We start from the raw sequence: 18,464 nt of genomic DNA, 5'->3' as shown, positions 1-18,464 counted from the left end.
GGTTTCCAAGACTCCTCACAATGATGTCAGGCATGGAAACATACATTTCTGCTTGTGCCAGACAAAAGAAAACAGAACTGTCACCCAGAAAGGCACACACTGTAAAGCACACATTGAAAAAAAACATGTGCTTCTAAGCTAGCCTTGTTAGTGAAAATGCTTTAGTTCTTGTATCTGGTTACAGTTACTACTTATGAAAAACGGCATGGCAATTGTGCTCTCCTTTCATGATACACATTCCATTTATCTGATGACATCATTACAGTGCATAACATAGCCTTACTATTCCCAAACCAAAAGAGGAGCCATTTATCCTACATTCGACACTGTTACAGTATTCTCCATGCTATTACATCAGACATGGTTGACACTTTCTCTAATAGAGCAACAAACTAGCCTACATCTTATTCAGAGACATTATTGCTGAATACCAGTCTTTCATAGCAGACTACTAACACAAACTGAAACTGCTTCACCACATGTTTCCATAGCCCTGTAACCTGACAGTGTGTTACATAAAGTGTTTTTAATATTAAACATATTTTGGATAAATCAGTGGAATGCTTAGTCATGTTCCAAATATAAATCCTGTGTCACATGGGAAGTCCACAAACCTGAAAAAACAGTTTGTGAGTAGTCTGTTTCTTCAGAAACAACTCATGGGCAACTATGAGTCAATGTTTTTAAGGAGAAATCCACCCAAAACAGAATCTCCCATTTTGTATGCACCTCAGGAAGCTAAAGTCAATGTTGTAGTCATATTGCTATGACAATTGCAAACCTTTCAATTTGTTTTACTTAGTACCCAGGGTTGAGTAGGCTACTTTCTATGTAATATGTATAATGTAATATGTTAGTTACATGTTATCTGTCCAAAATTGTAATCAGTAACTTAACTTTTGTATTACCCAAACTCAGTCACCAAATCTTTCAGTTATGTTTGGATTACTGGATTACAGGATTACAGTTATGTTTGGATTACTTTCTCCTTAAGAGGCATTAGAAGATGACAAAAAGGAATTGAACTTCATTGAGAAAACATCCTTTCTGAATTTAAAAGTAATTATAGAAGTAATCATCTAGTTTTTCAAATAAAAAAATGCTGGTAACGTAACTGATTAGTTATTTTTTTTGTAATCAGTTTACAAGTAAACAGTTACACCCAAACCCTGCTAATAACTAAACTTAAGAAGTTAGTGAAGTCATCATTTATATGTTAATCATCAACAGTCTGTTGGAGTACTGGAGGTTCATTTTCCAACCTTCTGTAAACAGTAGGGGGGCTCTTTGTTCCAGATAATTTTATCCGAGCTCAGCATCCTACATCATCGGTGGGATATCGTGGGCATAAAAGCTAACACCTCCTCTGATCTTTATTGTTTCATATCCCAGTACACTACTGTGTAATATTGATTTAGTCAAAACAAAGACATGAACAGACAAGTCCTGCCTCAGGTAAAGGCTTCGACACTGCTGGAGTGGAACATCTGGGGGACACATTTTTATAATAAATCGCCACATGATCAATAAAATAATGAATTGCAGATAGCCCAACTATACACCAAGCCAAACAATCCCATGCCACAGTGCACATTCAATTACATTTTTAATTACAAGAATGCTCAGGGAGAGATTACAGATGCATATAAACTATTGCGAACATAACCTGATGTTAATTCTGTTGACAAGATGTGCTCTAATAAAGCAGGTTTGGGCATTGCTTTAGAATGAGAACCACCCATAACACAAACTTGAGTAATTACTCATCTCAAAAGCTGCATTTGCTTTCAACTTTAAATGTACTCTGCATGAGAGATCCCAGCACATCAATGTACAATTTAGTCCATATGCCTCTCCTGAGGAAAACGCTCATGTGTTCAATCACCCCTGGCAATGGTCTTCCACAGAAATACAACCATACACCAACCTCCTGGCTCTAGGCCCAGCTACAGTGGGTGAACTCCATCAGAGTTAGTCAGTTCCTTTGCTAGGAAATTAGTGGGAATCTTTTTTCTTATTGTTTACAGGGTAATGGAGAGGTCCTCACTAAAGACATCCTGATTTGAACCAATGTATGAATGCATATTGTAAGGAGCAAGTTGATTATTATATGAATATCATTCAGTAATTTACAACCCTTCCATTTAAATTTGACCTTTTCCATTCTCAAACCTCTGCAGCGCAGTCTATGGTTGCGTTTACACAGGCAGCCCAATTCTGATCTTTTGCCACTAACTGGTCTTTTGACTATTCAGATCGGATCTTTTGCCCATAATTGGGCAAAAGACCAGAATTGGAATGCCTGTGTAAAATTGGAATTGAAATGCCTCTAAATATATGTGGCAACCTGAAGCAAGTGAATACTGTTGAAGCCAATTAGAACACAGCCTTTAAGGCATGTCAGCACTGCTTATCAACTCTGTGCTCAGTTTGAGGATGTTCAATGAGATGAGCCCTAGAGTTAGGCTGTTAATGTGTATCAGATACATACACATTTTAAACATGTAGTATTAAAATTTGTAAATCATTTTTAGAAGAATATTTGATTTGTCTGTTTAAAAAAATGATGCAGCGTATGACCGTACTTGTTCTTGTAGGCTTACAACAAGAACAACTGAGAAGCACGTTGTGGGAGTCCTTAGTTTGGGGGATACTACTAGTTTATTTTTGGAGATGTGTCATGTTTTTTTTCTAAAGCATTTCACCTAAGAGAATGTCTGTCACCCTTCTCAGACTATATATTGTCTATATATTCTCATACTATTATATATTCTCATACTATTATAGTATTCTCATACTATATATTGTCTTGCATGAGAATGGTCTTGGGGCATTAACGTAAGTGGTTAGTAAGAAGGCGGAATAAGCAAGCTTATAGTTGGCCTCAGAGCCTTCAACATTATGCCACCTGTAATAAATCCAAAACTCAAAATAAATGTTGGAAGGACAGGACAAGGGTACAGACAGATGGCGCTGTTTCTTCTATTAACCAGTGAGGCAGTAATTTAGGGTCAGATTACCAAAAAAAGAAAGAAAGATAATTCTGTAATGTAAAATTATGGGAATGTATGTGGGATAGGGATTCTCTCATACTGATTTTGTCACCAGGAGAACAAACATTGTGCAATCATGGAATTATTGAATCGGCCTATAAAAAGCTAAAACATGTGCTGACATTGTCTGTGAAGTATTAACAGCCTATTTATAGTTGGATAGCCATAATTAGTATAATAATGATTTCATCTACACATTATCTCGCCAATTTTCCCAAAAGTATTCGCAAACTGCATCTACCGTCTATTTCTGGCTTCCCCTAGTTTCCCGCCTCGTTTACGTCAGCAGAAAGTTATTTTCATGAATGGAGGGGGCGGTCACGAGGAATTGGTGACGTGAATACTTGCGGAAGCACAGAGTGGAATGTTGATACATTGTTGTTGTTTTGTAGTTAATTTAGTACGGGGATACATTTCGGTTCGACTGCTGGACGCCTTTCAGAATTGCGACAAGTAACTTCCACCCATATAGGACGGCAACTTCACAAGCTTTACGCTTTGCAGACGGAGAATATCCGCGTTCATAAGGTACGAGCGCTTTTCTGGGAGATGTTTTGACATTCCTCTCTAAAATTGCTGATGCTATCACGGTGACAGATTCGATTTTACGCATGTATCAACAAGTAAGATCAGGCTTAACCAAACATTTAATTTACATGTTATCAACGTACTTGGTCATTTTTTAGGCCTATCTTAACAATTTGAAACGGTTTACAAAGGTTTATGGTTATTTGCAATTATTTTTCTGCAATATGGACACGTGTTGGAGTAGTGTAACGCCTGGAATTAATTTATTTCACTCTTGAAGTTGTTAAAATGTACCAATTTAACAAATCGTGTTTTTCCGAATTGTTTCTATTTATTTTTTATTCCATCTATTTACCAATCGTAATATTTTGAAGGGTAATATGTTTTACTTTTGCCTCTTAATAACTTGAATAAGTGTAGTATTTTCAGAGATCTTCGATTAATTACTGTATCTATATCGTTGTCCACATAGCATACGGTAGCCTACTTTATATTTACGACGTAAGGAAACAACACGTGGTCTGGGTTTTAGAAATCTGAGTCAAAGGGCATGGTGTGGGGATAGACCACCAGGAGGATAGTAAAGGGGACAACAGTAATGGAGACTACAGTAATGGAAACGAGTTCTAAAACGTTGCCTCTGCTTCACACATGATAAATTCTACGATTTGCTTGTTTTCCTATATCAAGGCCCTTAAGTGTGTGGGCTACTGTAATTTTCAGCAAGTATGGCAGTTTTTATTCTCCTTAAATGTAGTATATACTGTAGAAGTTAGGTTTATGTTCAGTTTATTATATAGAATCTGCAATATACAGTGCCTTCAGAAAGTATTCACACCCTTGACCACATTTTGTTGTTAAAGCCTGAATTTAAAATGAATTACATTGAGATTTCACAGGCCAACTACACACAATGCCCCATAATGTCAAAGTGGAATTATGTTTGCGCTGCTAAGGTACGCAATAGTATATTTTGGTAGACAGAATAGCAAAGACAGATGGTGCTCTTTGGTAAAAGGGGTACATTTGAATTATGTTTTTTTTATGTTTACAAGTTAAGTAAAAATAAAGCTGAAATGTCTTGTTATGGCATGCCTAAATACACTACAAAAGTATGTGGACATCTGCTCGTCGAACATCTCATTCCAAAATCATGGGCATTAATATGAAGTTGGTCCTCCTTTTGCTGCTATAACCGTCTCCACTCTTCTGCGAAGGCTTGCTTCCATTCAGCTACAAGAGCATTAGTGAGGTTGGGCGATTAGGCCTGGCTTGCAGTCAGCGTTACAATTCATCCCAAAGGTGTTCAATGGGGTTGAGGTCAGGGCTCTGTGCAAGTGAGTGAAGTTCTTCCACACCAATCTTGACAAACCATTTCTGAATGGCCCTCGCTTTGTGCACGGGGGCATTTTTGGGGGGAGGGGGGGGGGGGGGGTAAATATAGGCAAATATATTGATAAGTCACCTTGTCCTAGAGAGATTTACACAGTTATAACTTCAGAGTGATGGGAAGCATGAGCACCACCATCAATCAGCCTACACCTTGAATTCTAAATAAATCACTGACATTGTCACCAGCAAAGCACCATCACACCATCTCCTCCATTCTTCATGGTGGGAACCACACACGAGGAGATCATCCGTTCACCTACTGTGCGCCTCACAAAGACACGGCGGTCAGAACAAAAAATCTCAAATTTGGACTCATCAGACCAAGGGACAGATTTCCACTGGTCTAATGTCCATTGCTCGTGTTTCTTGGCCCAAGCAAGTCCCTTCTTCTTTTTGGTGTCCTTTTAGTGGTTTCTTTGCAGCAATTCGACCATGATAGCCTGATTCACACAGTCTCCTCTGAACAGTTGATCTTGCGATGTCTGTCACTTGAACTCTGTGAAGCATTTTTTGGGGGGCTGCAATCTGAGGTGCAGTTAATTGCCGATTTCTGAGGCTGATAACTCAAGTTAATTTATCCTCTACCGCAGAGGTAACTCTGGGTCTTCCTTTACTGTGGTGGTCCTCATGAGAACCAGTTTCATCATGGTGCTTGATGGTTTTGCGACTGCACTTGGAGAAACTTTCAAAGTTCTTGAACTTTTCCGTATCATGTTGCCACTAGGGGCTATTGTGCGTAAATGGGTGAGGGGGGAAAAAATCGAATCCATTTTGAATTCAGGCTGTAAGACGACATATGTGGAATAAGTCAAGGGATATGAATACTTTCTGAAGGCACTTTATCTGTCTAGTGTGGTGCTGTGTCCGATTGAATACTACTCTAGACATTCCCAAAGACAAATTGTTAGTGCTGTATCAGTGATTTCAGTCTTTATCCTATACCCTGGTTTGACAGTAGAGAGAGGAGAGAGTGCCATAGTTGGCCCTGGTTCAGCAGAATCTCTTTTGGAAGCCGCAGTGTCACAGGCCAATATGAAATTGAATCTACGGGCCTGCTGTCAAAGCAATAATTTTTAGATGACACGCACACAAAAAACGCTTGTTGCTATGCTGATTTTTTTTTCTTCTCTGCCTCGTCCCATTGCTCAGCTTTATAGAATAAACAAAGAGAAGATATCCTTATCAATTTCATATTTTGGTGCTGATTGCATGTCTCCAGACTGGGATCATATTCTTGGACATTTGACCTTTACTGTCATTGTGATTTATGTGGAAAATATGAGAGTAGTCCTTTCTCATCCAAAACTTTCCACATTGTATGAGGGCCTTGAAATCTCGTCTAAGAGGCTGCCTATGCCCTGAGTCACTGTTGATGAGGTACAGTTGAAGTCGGAAATTTACATACACTGAGGTTGGAGTCATTACAACTCGGTTTTTAACCACTCCACAAATTTCTTGTTAACAAACTATAGTTTTGGCAAGTCAGTTAGGACATCTACTTTGTGCATGACACAAGTAATTTTTCCAACAATTGTTTACAAACAGATTATTCACTTATAATTCACTGTATCACAATTCCAGTGGGTCAGAAGTTCACATACACTAAGTTGACTGTGCTTTTAAACAGCTTAGAAAATTCCAGAAAAGGATGCCATGCCTTTAGACGCTTCTGTTAGGCTAATTGACATCATTTGAGTCAATTAGAGGTGTACCTGTGGATGTATTTCAAGGCCTACCTTCAAACTCAGACCCTCTTTGCTTGACATCATGGGAACATCAAAAGAAATCAGCCAAGACCTCAGAAAAAGAATTGAAGACCTCCACAAGTCTGGTTCATCCTTGGGAGCAATTTCCAAATGCCTGAAAGTACCACGTTCATCTGTACAAACAATAGTACGCAAGTATAAACACCATGGGACCATGCAGCCGCCATACCGCTCAGGAAGAAGACACATTCTGTCTCCTAGAGATGAACATACTTTGGTGCGACAAGTGCAAATCAATCCCAGAACAACAGCAAAGGACCTTGTGAAGATGCTGCAGGAAACGTGTACAAAAGTATCTATATCCACAGTAAAACAAGTCCTTTGACATAACCTGAAAGGCTGCTTAGCAAGGAAGAAGCCACTGCTCCAAAACTGCCATAAAAAAGCCAGACTACAGTTTGCAACTGCACATGGGGACAAAGATTGTACTTTTTGGAGAAATGTCCTCTGGTCTGAAATAGAACTGTTTGGCCATAATGACCATCGTTATGTTTGGAGGAAAAAGGGGAGGCTTGCAAGCCGAAGAAAACCATCCCAATCGTGAAGCACAGGGGTGGCAACATCATGTTGTGGGTGTGCTTTGCTGAAGGGGGGACTGGTGCACTTCATAAAATAGTTGGCATCATGAGGGAGGAAAATTACGTGGATTTATTGAAGCAACATCTCAAGACATCAGTCAGGAAGTTAAAGCTTGGTCGCAAATGGGTCTTCCAAATGGACAATGACCCCAAGCATACTTCCAAAGTTGTGGCAAAATGGCTTAAGGACAACAAAGTCAAGGTATTGGAGTGGCCATCACAAAGCCCTGACTTCAATCCCATAGAAAATTTGTGGGCAGAACTGAAAAAGCGTGTGCGAGCAAGGAGGCCTACAAACCTGACTCAGTTGCACCATCTCTGTCAGGAGGAATGGGCCAAAATTCACCCAACTTATTGTGGGAAGCTTGTGGGAGGCTACCCGAGACGTTTGACCTAAGTTAAACAATTTAAAGGCAATGCTACCAAATACTAATTGAGTGTATGTAAACTTCTGACCCACTGGAAATGTGATGAAAGAAATAAAAGCTGAAATGAATAATTCTCTCTACTATTATTCTGACATTTCACATTCTTTAAAATAAAGTGGTGATTCTAACTTACCTAAGACAGGGAATCTTTTACTAGGATTAGATGTCAGGAACTGGGATGCACCTTAGCCTCTGGGACATTTAAACTCAGTATGTAAACGTCTGACTTCAACTCTATATGTGGTGGTGACGACCTCCCACACCAAGTGCATCATATCCATGCTCTGTTATGAGGTTAATATGTGGCTTGGTTTCCAATGTGATGTCTGGAGGAGGAAAGAGAGGGCCTATCATCTTCTGCTCTCTCACTTCCCTACCCAATATTTCAGCATGACAATATGGTGTATACATACTTGTAATGGTTAATGATGCTCACAGTTTTCATAGTATTGAGTGTTCAGGGGGTGGAAGAGAACCCGCAGTACTCATTGTGGGTTTTGCAGTGTGTTGTGAAATGACTGTGGTTAGTGAAAAGGTATGACTCAAAAGGAAACCAAAGTCAGATATTTTTGTGTAAAGTTCCTTTGAACTGTGAAACGTTTAACTTCATTTCCTTACTATGTGTTCTGATAATTTATTTCTAGAGACAAAGACCGTGTCATAAGAATTACATAGACATGACAGACAACCAAAATATTTACAGTACTGTATTTCATGTACAGTTTAACAGTCCCATTAACAGGTTGACACTGAAGCATGGAGAGATATACATTGGCATCTCTCCACAAGTGCCCCTTAGGTGCCTGTGTTGTACCAACCACCAGGATCTGCACCCAGCCCATTCCTGCTTTTCTGGATGATTTCCTGGATCTCAGACCAATGCTCTCGCCACACTGTGGTCTGGGGTGTGGAGGGATCGTCTCGAGTAAAGTGCCTTGTTTTTGTAATTATGGTATTCGGTGGTATACAGTAAACAAGGAGAAATGTCCTGAACTTTCTCACTTTTACATCTGAGAACTTGGGTACCCAGACTAAATAAGAATATTAACAACTTAATGGAGAGCCGGGATTGAATTAATGACTCCTGAACTCCTTTGTTATTTGAAGTTGGAAACTATAGTATTTTTTTTTTCTCATTGGTTTTCATTGTTATTCAATGTGTACTATGGAATGGCTTTAGTTAGGTAATAACTGGACAGGTTTGTCTTTGTTGTGTGCATACTTGACATTCTTTTAAATCCCTATGTCCCCAGTTGGAAAGTCACTTCGCTCAAATATCTACCTCTCCTCCCTTTTCCGCAAAAAAGTTCCGCCGGTTATGCCAGCCGTTTCCTGTACTTTTCCTTCTGCCCTGCGGAACAACGTGATTTTCCAGGAAACGTCAGTTTGGGAGGGTGTGATTCCCTGCCGCTCGTCCTAGTTCTTACCAGTAAACAGCATGACTCATGGCTCGGCTATGCTCTCCATTTCCTTTACATAACATCCCTCCAAATGTGCTGCGCTGGAGTGCAGAGCAGAGTGCACCACCACAGCATAGTCTGGAGGAAGGCTCTCTCTTCCCCAACTCCCTGAGAAAACAGAGGAGACATTCTGAACAGAGGGGAGCTCCATCAAGCTCTCTCTCCTCAGAGGAACATAGCGTATCTGTTTTCCACCCAACCCAAACTCCAAAACTCATAGAAAAGAGAAGGAAAACCTTCAGCTAAGACAAGCCAACACTTCATCTATCACTAGGACCTGAGCACTCAGCTCTTTGATGTGCTCCTTATTTTGGCGAAACGTCGGGCCCCAGAGCAGTACCTGTCATAACCCAAGCACACAGACTTGAATTTGAGCTGATGTCTGAATGACAAAAACTAAATGGAGTCACATTTCACACATTGTCTCTGGACTAATACCATAACAGGCCTGCAGTTTATTGGTTTGTTATTCTAGCCAGGTCACAATCAGTGCTTAAATAGGCAGTTATTCGTCCATTATTAATGGTTACTGCCTGGGCTGATACTGTGGTGCTGATTTAATATGCACCTTAGTAAAACTCCTTCTAGAGTATTTTAGCAAAGCTATAGCCCTAGTTCTTGGCTCAAGCTTTGAGTAAGTCATTGAGTTTAATTGGGCAGAGAACAGTGATTATTAGCAGTAGGCTGCATCCGGCGCCTACAGTAATGTTGTCAGTTGGACTTGTGTGCTTTGATACGATGAGTAATTTCCTCATGATCTGGACAACGTGAGCTGATGAAATATGGCGCTGAAATCATCCGACCTTTCCTGTGGCCAGCAAATATTTTATATTTTCCATCTGTTTAGCCACCACCTTGTGTGTAAATGCTCCCTCTCTCATCATGAAAACTTAACAGTGTTGTCTAACTAAGTTATTTGGTTAGGGATAGTACTACTCTGTATCCCTGTTAGTCGTCAACACTTGATTCATTCTGGCTGTTAGACTTCAATATGAGACACATCTGAATTTCAGACATTTGGAAGATTTTACAGCGATGTCTTTACATCTGAATAGACTAAAGCCCCACCTCCAAAGATGGGTGCATTACACAGGACATATTCTGAATGCATTTATCCTCCCAAATGAAACTTGGGGTCTCTTTCCTTTTGTGTGTGTGTGTGCTCAGTCAGGAATGTGGTTGTGTTATCCACACTTCAGCCACATTCCATGGCTTTACTTTGAGGTCTTCTCCGACATGAGTAGAAGCACTCAAACAAGGTGAAAAGAGAAATAGTTTTCTGGAGGACCGTCAAATGTGCACAGTCAATAGCGGTACTGAATTGTAAAATGTGCCTGTTGCTCGTCCTGAAAGATGATCAAAACAGGGATTTGGCCTTGGAACATTACTGCTCCTTTCCTCTCTGGAAGAAGGAAAGCTGCAAAGTGGGACCTTAAGGGCTCGACCTAGTGCCATTTGCAAAAACAGAGAGGAGCACATGCAGAAGGAATTTGAAGGAAACAACGTGGCCTCTGAGCTGTAAAAGGAGGCCTTTTTCCATCCCATTTCATGATATTCGAGTCGCACGGAATATTACCCAGGGTCTCCCCTTGATGCAACAGTTCAAAAGGCTCTTTCAGCCAACTTGCTGGAACATTGTCTTACATACATTTTTGGCTGGCGGTGCAGTGCTTGATTCAACGTTTCATACATGTGCCAAAATAAGGCAATGCTGTATGCTTTTCTCTACTCTTTTTCATATAGTTAAGTTGAAAACCCAAGTGAATTTCAAATGAGGTTCAAAGGGGATGGACAAAACAAGTAATCAGATGTGATGGTTCACCGAACATGTTGTCATGTGGTTCGTAAATCCACACAAAACAGAAGAATCTATTGGTTCATTTTCCAAGTTAGGATTGTGTGAGTGTACACTCCACATTCATGTATCCCTTCATTACAGAAACATGCGGCCAGGCATAGGCTGTACCTCCGGTGTGGTTTTACAAAAGGCAAAACAGATGGATGACTAAGGACGTATTAGTGATCTGTTCCGCTTCAGTGCCAAAGCCAGTGAACCTTCCATTATCATCAGACCAATCACTTGGCATTCTGCCCCTTTCCACTTAGACGTTCGATGCAAGAACAGTATTTATATTGTAGATACAGTGCAACCACTTCAGCTCTTCAACACAAGGTCAACCCAGCAACAGCTGTCAGAAACGGCTGTGATCAGCGATCTATATTTATTTCCAGGGGCATGAGGTGAACTTCCCTAAAGGAATAGTCATTAAAACCTCACCCTTTGGGTTGTTGTATCTTGTTCGAGAAAGTGCAGCTCAAAGGGCCGGATGGAATATTTGGCCTCTTAATGAGGTATCGCTTATCACATGTTCACCTAAATTGTTTAGCTGGCATAATTTTGTGTCAGCAGCACAGTGAGCTAAATATATCCAACAGCGTTAAATAAGGGCATGTAGCAGCTCAGGAAAGCCAAGTGTAATACGAGCCAGACAAGCGCACACAAGTCCTAAATGAAATAGAGTGCATTGTCTCACTACAAATATACACCCATGACTGTAAGGGAAACTATTCCTCTGTCACACGGTCTTCAGGAATTTCCCACATATCTACAGGACTGTGAAGTTCAGTATGACCATAAATGTTAGCTTGTGTTTGTTGGGTAGTTTTACTGTTGACATAGGCATATGTTCTGTGTTATAAAGAGGAGACTCATACGGGTCAATGTAGGCCATGTTAGGTTGAATAGTACTGTATCTAAATGGAAGAGACTATGCATTAGGTCTGAGGGAAATTAAAAATAGGAGCCAATGTTCAGAGTTTATGAGACTGTTATTGTACACACTCCCTAAACTATTGGTGATCCTCACTTAGTTCTTCAAACTGACCTGCCCTTGTAATCTCTACCATGTGTATGACAGGGTTATGAATGAGACTTGTTTACCCTTTGGATGACCATGTGACTATACTCTCACACCCATTTGCAGGGTGTTTCCATGGCAGCCGTCGCCTAGGGAGCAAATCAGGGTGCTGAAATGGAGCCTTGGGAGAATGTGGGCTTTTATTCACAGTCAGGCACACAGTAGTCTCTCTCTCTTTTTGGCCATGGCGGCAGTCTCAAAGGCATGCGTTTCACTGTAGTGTTCAGATAGGCCTTTTTCTAAAAACAACTTTGACCAAAATAGCCCATGCCCAATTTCTAAGCAGAGGGCTAAGACAAAGCTGCGTGGTGATAGCTGACCTGTTTCTATTCTTGCGGTCTTGCTACGGTCTAGTGAACTACATTGTGAGGGCCCTCCCTACAGCAGCAAGTAAACAGGTTTGCCCAACAGTCTGTGTATTCATTATCATCTTTCAGTGTGATGCTGACCTCTGCTGGCAGTCTCTGTTACTAGAGAATCTACTGAGCTGGTTACAGATGAGGTAACTAACTCAGGAATGTTGTTGTGGGATCTCTTCAATAGATTTATTGGGAAAGGGGAGTGGCTTCTTAGGATGGCTGTATCTGAACTTGGCTACACTCATAACCGACACTTTAATTTCACAACGAAAACACTATATTATGTATGCAAATAAATCACAATTTTCCCTTCTTTGTTTTGCAGTGTGACGTCTGTGGGATTCTGGCCAGTTTATGCATGCAGGGTATGACGACTCAGTTTAAAGCAAACAAGACTTTAAAGGTAATTTTGTATTCGTAAACTGTATATTTTAATGTGAATTATGAGTTCAGGAAAGGTCCAGACTCTCATCAATGGCTGTCTCTCTTGCAGGTTAAGAAGGAGGTGGGTGAGAATGCCCCGGCCCTCAGTGATGACGAGCTGGTGGCCATGTCGGTGCGCGAGCTCAACACACACCTGCGCGGGCTGACCAAGGAGGACGTGGTGCGGCTGAAGCAGCGGCGGAGGACCCTGAAGAACCGCGGCTACGCCGCCAGCTGCCGCATCAAGCGGGTCACCCAGAAGGAGGAGCTGGAGAGGCAGAAGCAGGAGCTGCAGCACGAGGTAAACAAGTTAGCCCAGGAGAACGCCAGCATGAGGCTGAAGCTGGACGCCCTACGCGCCAAGTATGAGGCCCTGCAGTGCTTCGCCCGGACTGTCACCTGCGGGCCTCTGTCACCAGGCAAGGTGGCCACCACCAGTGTTATCACCATCATCAAGTCTACTAACAACCACAACTCCAGCCCAACCTCCTTCTCAGCCCCCTCCTAGTGCTGACAGGACTGGGCTCTCATCTCCCCGTCCCGCCTGGTCCTTACTGGTTCCGACCCGATCCAGCCTGAAACCAATGGCACCCGACCCATGCTGAGAGGAAGCTCAGTAATTCGACTGAGGGAAGGGGGTGGGGTGGCCACTAGCTCTGTGTGATGATAACAACATGATGCTGCATTCATTCTCTACTTTCTTTCTCTCACATACTGTACATAATCTACATTGTCTGTGCACTGTGCTACATCCTCCCCAGCACCGGCAGGGCATTGGGCCTCTCTGACTGATGGCATAGATTAGCTCATACTACAGTGTGAGTGGATACTTGATATTATAACACGTGATGGCAGCACTGGTCTGAGACAGCTCTGATGCCTGTGGTATCTTGCATTTACAGAGTATAAAGTAATATATTATTGTAATAATTACCGTATTAATACATTATGAATATTTAAAATAACAAAAAAAAACGGCGATCTAAGCCTAAAAGCCTTCTTTCTTCTGTATACGAGAGCATATACTAATGTCTCAATGAAAATTGAGGTATTGAAGCTTTGCCTTAAACTGATCTAGGAATGATTTCTCAGTAATATTCAATTTTTTGTCTCTCATACAGTATGTTCAATATTTTAAGCTTTTATATTCCAATTTCAAGGGCAGCTTGAAAACCGTTAAAAAACAATATATATTTGATAACTGACCAAGCATGTTTAGCTGGATGAACCAGGCCCTTTTGACATTGGAAAACTTTTATCTGGTTTAGACTGTAGATTACACTTGCAGGTATATAGCATTATAACATAGCCTACATAAAAGATTACAAACATACTCATGGGTTATCCTCCTTACAGCTGTGAGGAACTAAATCTACGGTACAAGTAAAATACAAATTAGGCTACGTCAGACAAATTTACAGATCATTGATCGGCACTTACTATGAAACTGTTAGATCACAGTGTAAAAGTACCAAAATCACTTGCTTTGCAAATGTTAAAAATCATATTGCTGCAAATTTACATCTAAAATCAGAGGACACCTGAAGCATTTTTGGGGGAAATACCGCAGTCCATTCTGGTATTACTTTAGTAATGGGAGATTGTATGATGCTGATCATAGTTTGTGGTCTATCCCAGAATTGCTAAAGTTGCAGCCAGTGTATAACTCTTGCCAAGGGTGGCATGTTTATTTTATGTTATTAAGACAAGCACTTACCTATGATCTTTTGCCTCTGAGCTTTCCTCTCCATGCTATGCCATATTTCATGGTAGGTAATCCATATTGGATGTAGTCATAATGGGAGCTGCCTTGACAAATGAAATGCAATTCAATGAATTCCTGTATATTACAGACTTAAGCTAGAGCATTTTAGTTTCAATGCAAGAGAAGGAAAATTGAAGCTCTCAACTGCCTCCTATCACTTTACATTGAGAACTCTGTCCTCTTAGAAATCATTCCTACTGTTGGGTCGTCTGAAAGTGCTGCTGCCGGTGTTGGTAACTCTGAAACAGTAGACATTGAACATAAATGCTTTTGACACAGACTCTTGGGTAAGAGGAATCCTGGCATAAAACTCAAGAAAAAAACCTCTAGGAATGGTGTCATGACCAAATCCAATGGCACATTAGCTTCAAATGTTACCCATAAACAAGCACAGGTTGAGTATGCTTTTTGAAGGTTATAAGTTTCAGTTCTAGATGATTATCTAGAATCTATAGTTCTTGCATTTCAGCACTTGTCCAAGTTAGTCACGAGTGAAGTCTAGAGTTGGCCATTGTCAAGGTTTTCTCTTACCCCAGTGGACATGACTTTTCCTCTTCCCCTGTTTCTTAGCTGTAAAGAGCACTAAAGGGGACTTTGCTGCTGCATGGCTCTCTGCTATTTCAGGCAGGGCCATTGCTGTGCTCTTATCATTCTCATGTTGTTTTTTCATTTGGTATATTTGTTATTACACCTTAATTTCCATGTTTTTATATGTGTGTATTTTTCTATAATTTTTGCTTTATTATAGGGATATTAAATACCTGGGAGTGGTGTGATCTTGTAATCGTCCTCTGACGTGAAATGATTCTTATTTACTGGCCTATCTCAGCAGGATAGTTCAATTATTATCTATAGCATCAATTAAATCATAAGGAATCTATTCTGCTGACTTTATAGTTGTATTTGTGTCTTTTAAGGTCAGTTCATAATTATTACCTGCAAGCTACCCTCGGCTAGTCTGCAAATTAGGCTGTCTGTGTTTACAGTCACGACTGTTTTAGAGTAGGTGGATTGGGTATATTTTGATAGGAAAGACTTACTTTGGTAGCTAATTGCCATATGCCCACATGCTATTATAAGGAAGTTACATTTGTATCACATTGCTAAACTCCAAGACTTTTGAAGTTTGAGTTGATGATGCTTTTGTGACGGCTATGAAACGGATACAAGTATTACAATTTGGAGGAGAATATACAGCAGAATGCTAGTTATGAAATGAAAGTTGAGGAAGCGAAAACACTTGAATTATTAAGCACCCTTTTCTGAGCTTTACACTGACCTCTGCTGGTAGTCTTTATAAATGCTGTGAATAAGCACATTATTATTGACCAAATTGTTTGAGACATGCAATCCAATTGCATCTCAATTTAAGACTTTTATCCATTTAGTTATTGCTTTCAATTTCATTCAATTCTGTTGTAAACAAAGCCATAATACTGTTTATATATTATTGTATGACTCATATTCGAGTGCAAAACATGTACTTTTGTGTCAAAATAAACATCCAACAAGGTAGATGAATTTCTATGTACCCCAAGCTGCATTTTCCTCCCTAGTTGTATTGAAACTCACTAAAGGTTCATACACATCTACACATAGCTCTGCCAGCTGAAGATGGAGTATGGAATCACTAGTAGTTATGCTCTTCCTGCACAGCAGGTGGCTGTGTTATCCCTCCGTACCCTCGATCTAGAAATAAAGAACTTTGGTCCTAGAGTTTGATTGAACATTGGCGACGGCAAATTCATATGCACAGGGCACTGTAATGAAACTGCTAGCAACTAGAGGGAAATGTAGATAAGATGTATTTCTGCCATGGCTGATTGCATCTTCTCTGATATGAGTCATTATAATGCGACGGTAAGGAAATTGGATGGATGGTTCAGAAAGCAGGTGGGCACTTTTAAATGTTTATCTTATACGTTTTGCTATATGTTGCCTTTTAGACTGGCGCAGTTAAATGATTGTATATTCTTCACCTGATTTATATCTACGGTATGTTTTATGTAGGCCTACACATCTTTCCTATATTTGCTCTTGTCAGTTCTACGAGCTATTTACCATAAACGCACATAGAACATACATGTTAAATGTCCTATGTTCAGCAGATGTACTTATAAATTTGTTTAAAAAAGTTCCATGACATATAAAGTATGCTGCTCCAAATTAGTACTTTGTATACGTCAACATTCAAATGAGTAAACAAGGTGGTGGTGGGTGAAAGAATAACAGCTGTAATACAATGGATGTTAGACTTTCACTCACCATCGTCCATCTTGTATCACACAATTGTATGTTAACAATAAAAAAAGTTATCATGTGGACTTTCACAATGAATGGGATCTCAAGTTTAAATGCACAGCCACAACGACACTAGATTAGATGCTAATTTGTCTAGTTTGCGGTAGTTAATGAGGCATGACGATAGTTCTATTATACCGCTTTCTAGCTACTGGTGAGTGAAAATAAAATAATAATGAGGGAACACTTTGAAGAGAATCCGTACCCTTTGTGACCTTTCATTACTCTGCTAGTAGTTTGTATTTTATTTGAACTTCAATATTTATTTGATTGATTTTCCATAATTTGTATTTTCAACATCTAAATTATTTTATTTACATTCATTTATTTACATTTTGCGTTAATGAAATACCCTCCTGTACAAATAAAATACTTTTTGTTTCTGTTTCGATTGAAAACAAGGAGGTAAATTATTCCTGTAAATAGACGTCTGCTGTGTCTGTTTTTGTACTTTTAAATAAAGCTTTTTCCTCATTAAAATGTGGTCTGTTTAACTCCTTGAATGATTTCAAACACTATAGGGTGATTCCTCACGAAACCAGGACAAAAAAAGACCATGATTTTGGGGGATTTTCACAAATTTGAATCCATAGAAAGGTCCTGTGTGGGAAGGATTGTTGACAAATATTTGATTTATATCAAAGCATAATAGAGAAATAATGAATCAATGTTGGCATGTTTATTACAATTTGGCCTTACCCAGGTCTCCTTTAAAGGTGCTACAAATAGGATTTTCGTTTTTTTTAATTTTTGCATTGTCATTTCAGAAAATGTCCATAATATAAGTGGCCAATGTAGAAATAGCTGTCATATCCTGGTTACAAATATTCTACACGTTTTGCTCAATTTCAGTAAGTGTTGTAAGCGTTACCAACTGAGAGAATGTGTAAATGGACAAAAAATGGTCGTCTTCTGTTGGTGATTTTCAGGATGTGCAGTGATACAAGTAAAAGGAGGGCTGTGATTGGTTACATTTTCTACAGAGAAATTGGTACAGTAGAAAAAGTGACATAACTTTAAAACTAGCAGAGATCCCACTCTGGAAAATTGATATGCCCATAAAGTATATTATGCTCAACGATATATAGAAATATTTGCATGTTTTCTATATTCATGTTTATATTTTTCAATATTAATAAATTAATGTAAGAAAAATCTAAATACTACCCATATATTCAGAGCAAGCAGTAAAGCTTCATTTGACACAAATATTAGCTTTTTGGAGTTGGTATTATTTCTCAATTACGCTTTTAGATACAAATGTCAACAATCCTTCCCCCAAAGGACCATTCTATACAGTAGATTAGATTTCATTATTTTTTTAATTTACTGGTTAAATGAGAAATCACCCTTTAATCTACAATGAGGTGCTGAGAGAAGGACAGTGTACTGTCTATCCATACTCCCAAGTACTTGTATGAGGTGACTACCTCAAGCTCTAAACCCTCAGAGGTAGTAATCACACCTGTGGGGAGAGGGGCACTCTTCTTACC

The 18,464-nt window shown here is 39.8% G+C and overlaps 1 protein-coding gene across 1 annotated transcript; it reads left to right on the top strand.

The window, feature by feature from the left end:
* Positions 1-3,376: 3,376 nt before the first annotated feature.
* Positions 3,377-17,451, top strand: LOC129830167 (transcription factor MafK-like). Its single transcript, XM_055892499.1, has 3 exons — positions 3,377-3,581; positions 12,808-12,885; positions 12,976-17,451. The coding sequence occupies exons 2-3, from the start codon at positions 12,841-12,843 to the stop codon at positions 13,411-13,413; spliced, it is 483 nt and encodes a 160-aa protein (XP_055748474.1). The 5' UTR covers positions 3,377-3,581; positions 12,808-12,840; the 3' UTR covers positions 13,414-17,451.
* Positions 17,452-18,464: the final 1,013 nt, after the last annotated feature.

This window comes from Salvelinus fontinalis, chromosome 2, assembly GCF_029448725.1.
Source record: "Salvelinus fontinalis isolate EN_2023a chromosome 2, ASM2944872v1, whole genome shotgun sequence".
In the NCBI taxonomy this organism is placed as follows: Eukaryota; Metazoa; Chordata; class Actinopteri; order Salmoniformes; family Salmonidae; genus Salvelinus; species Salvelinus fontinalis.
This window is presented reverse-complemented; position numbering and strand designations above follow the sequence as displayed.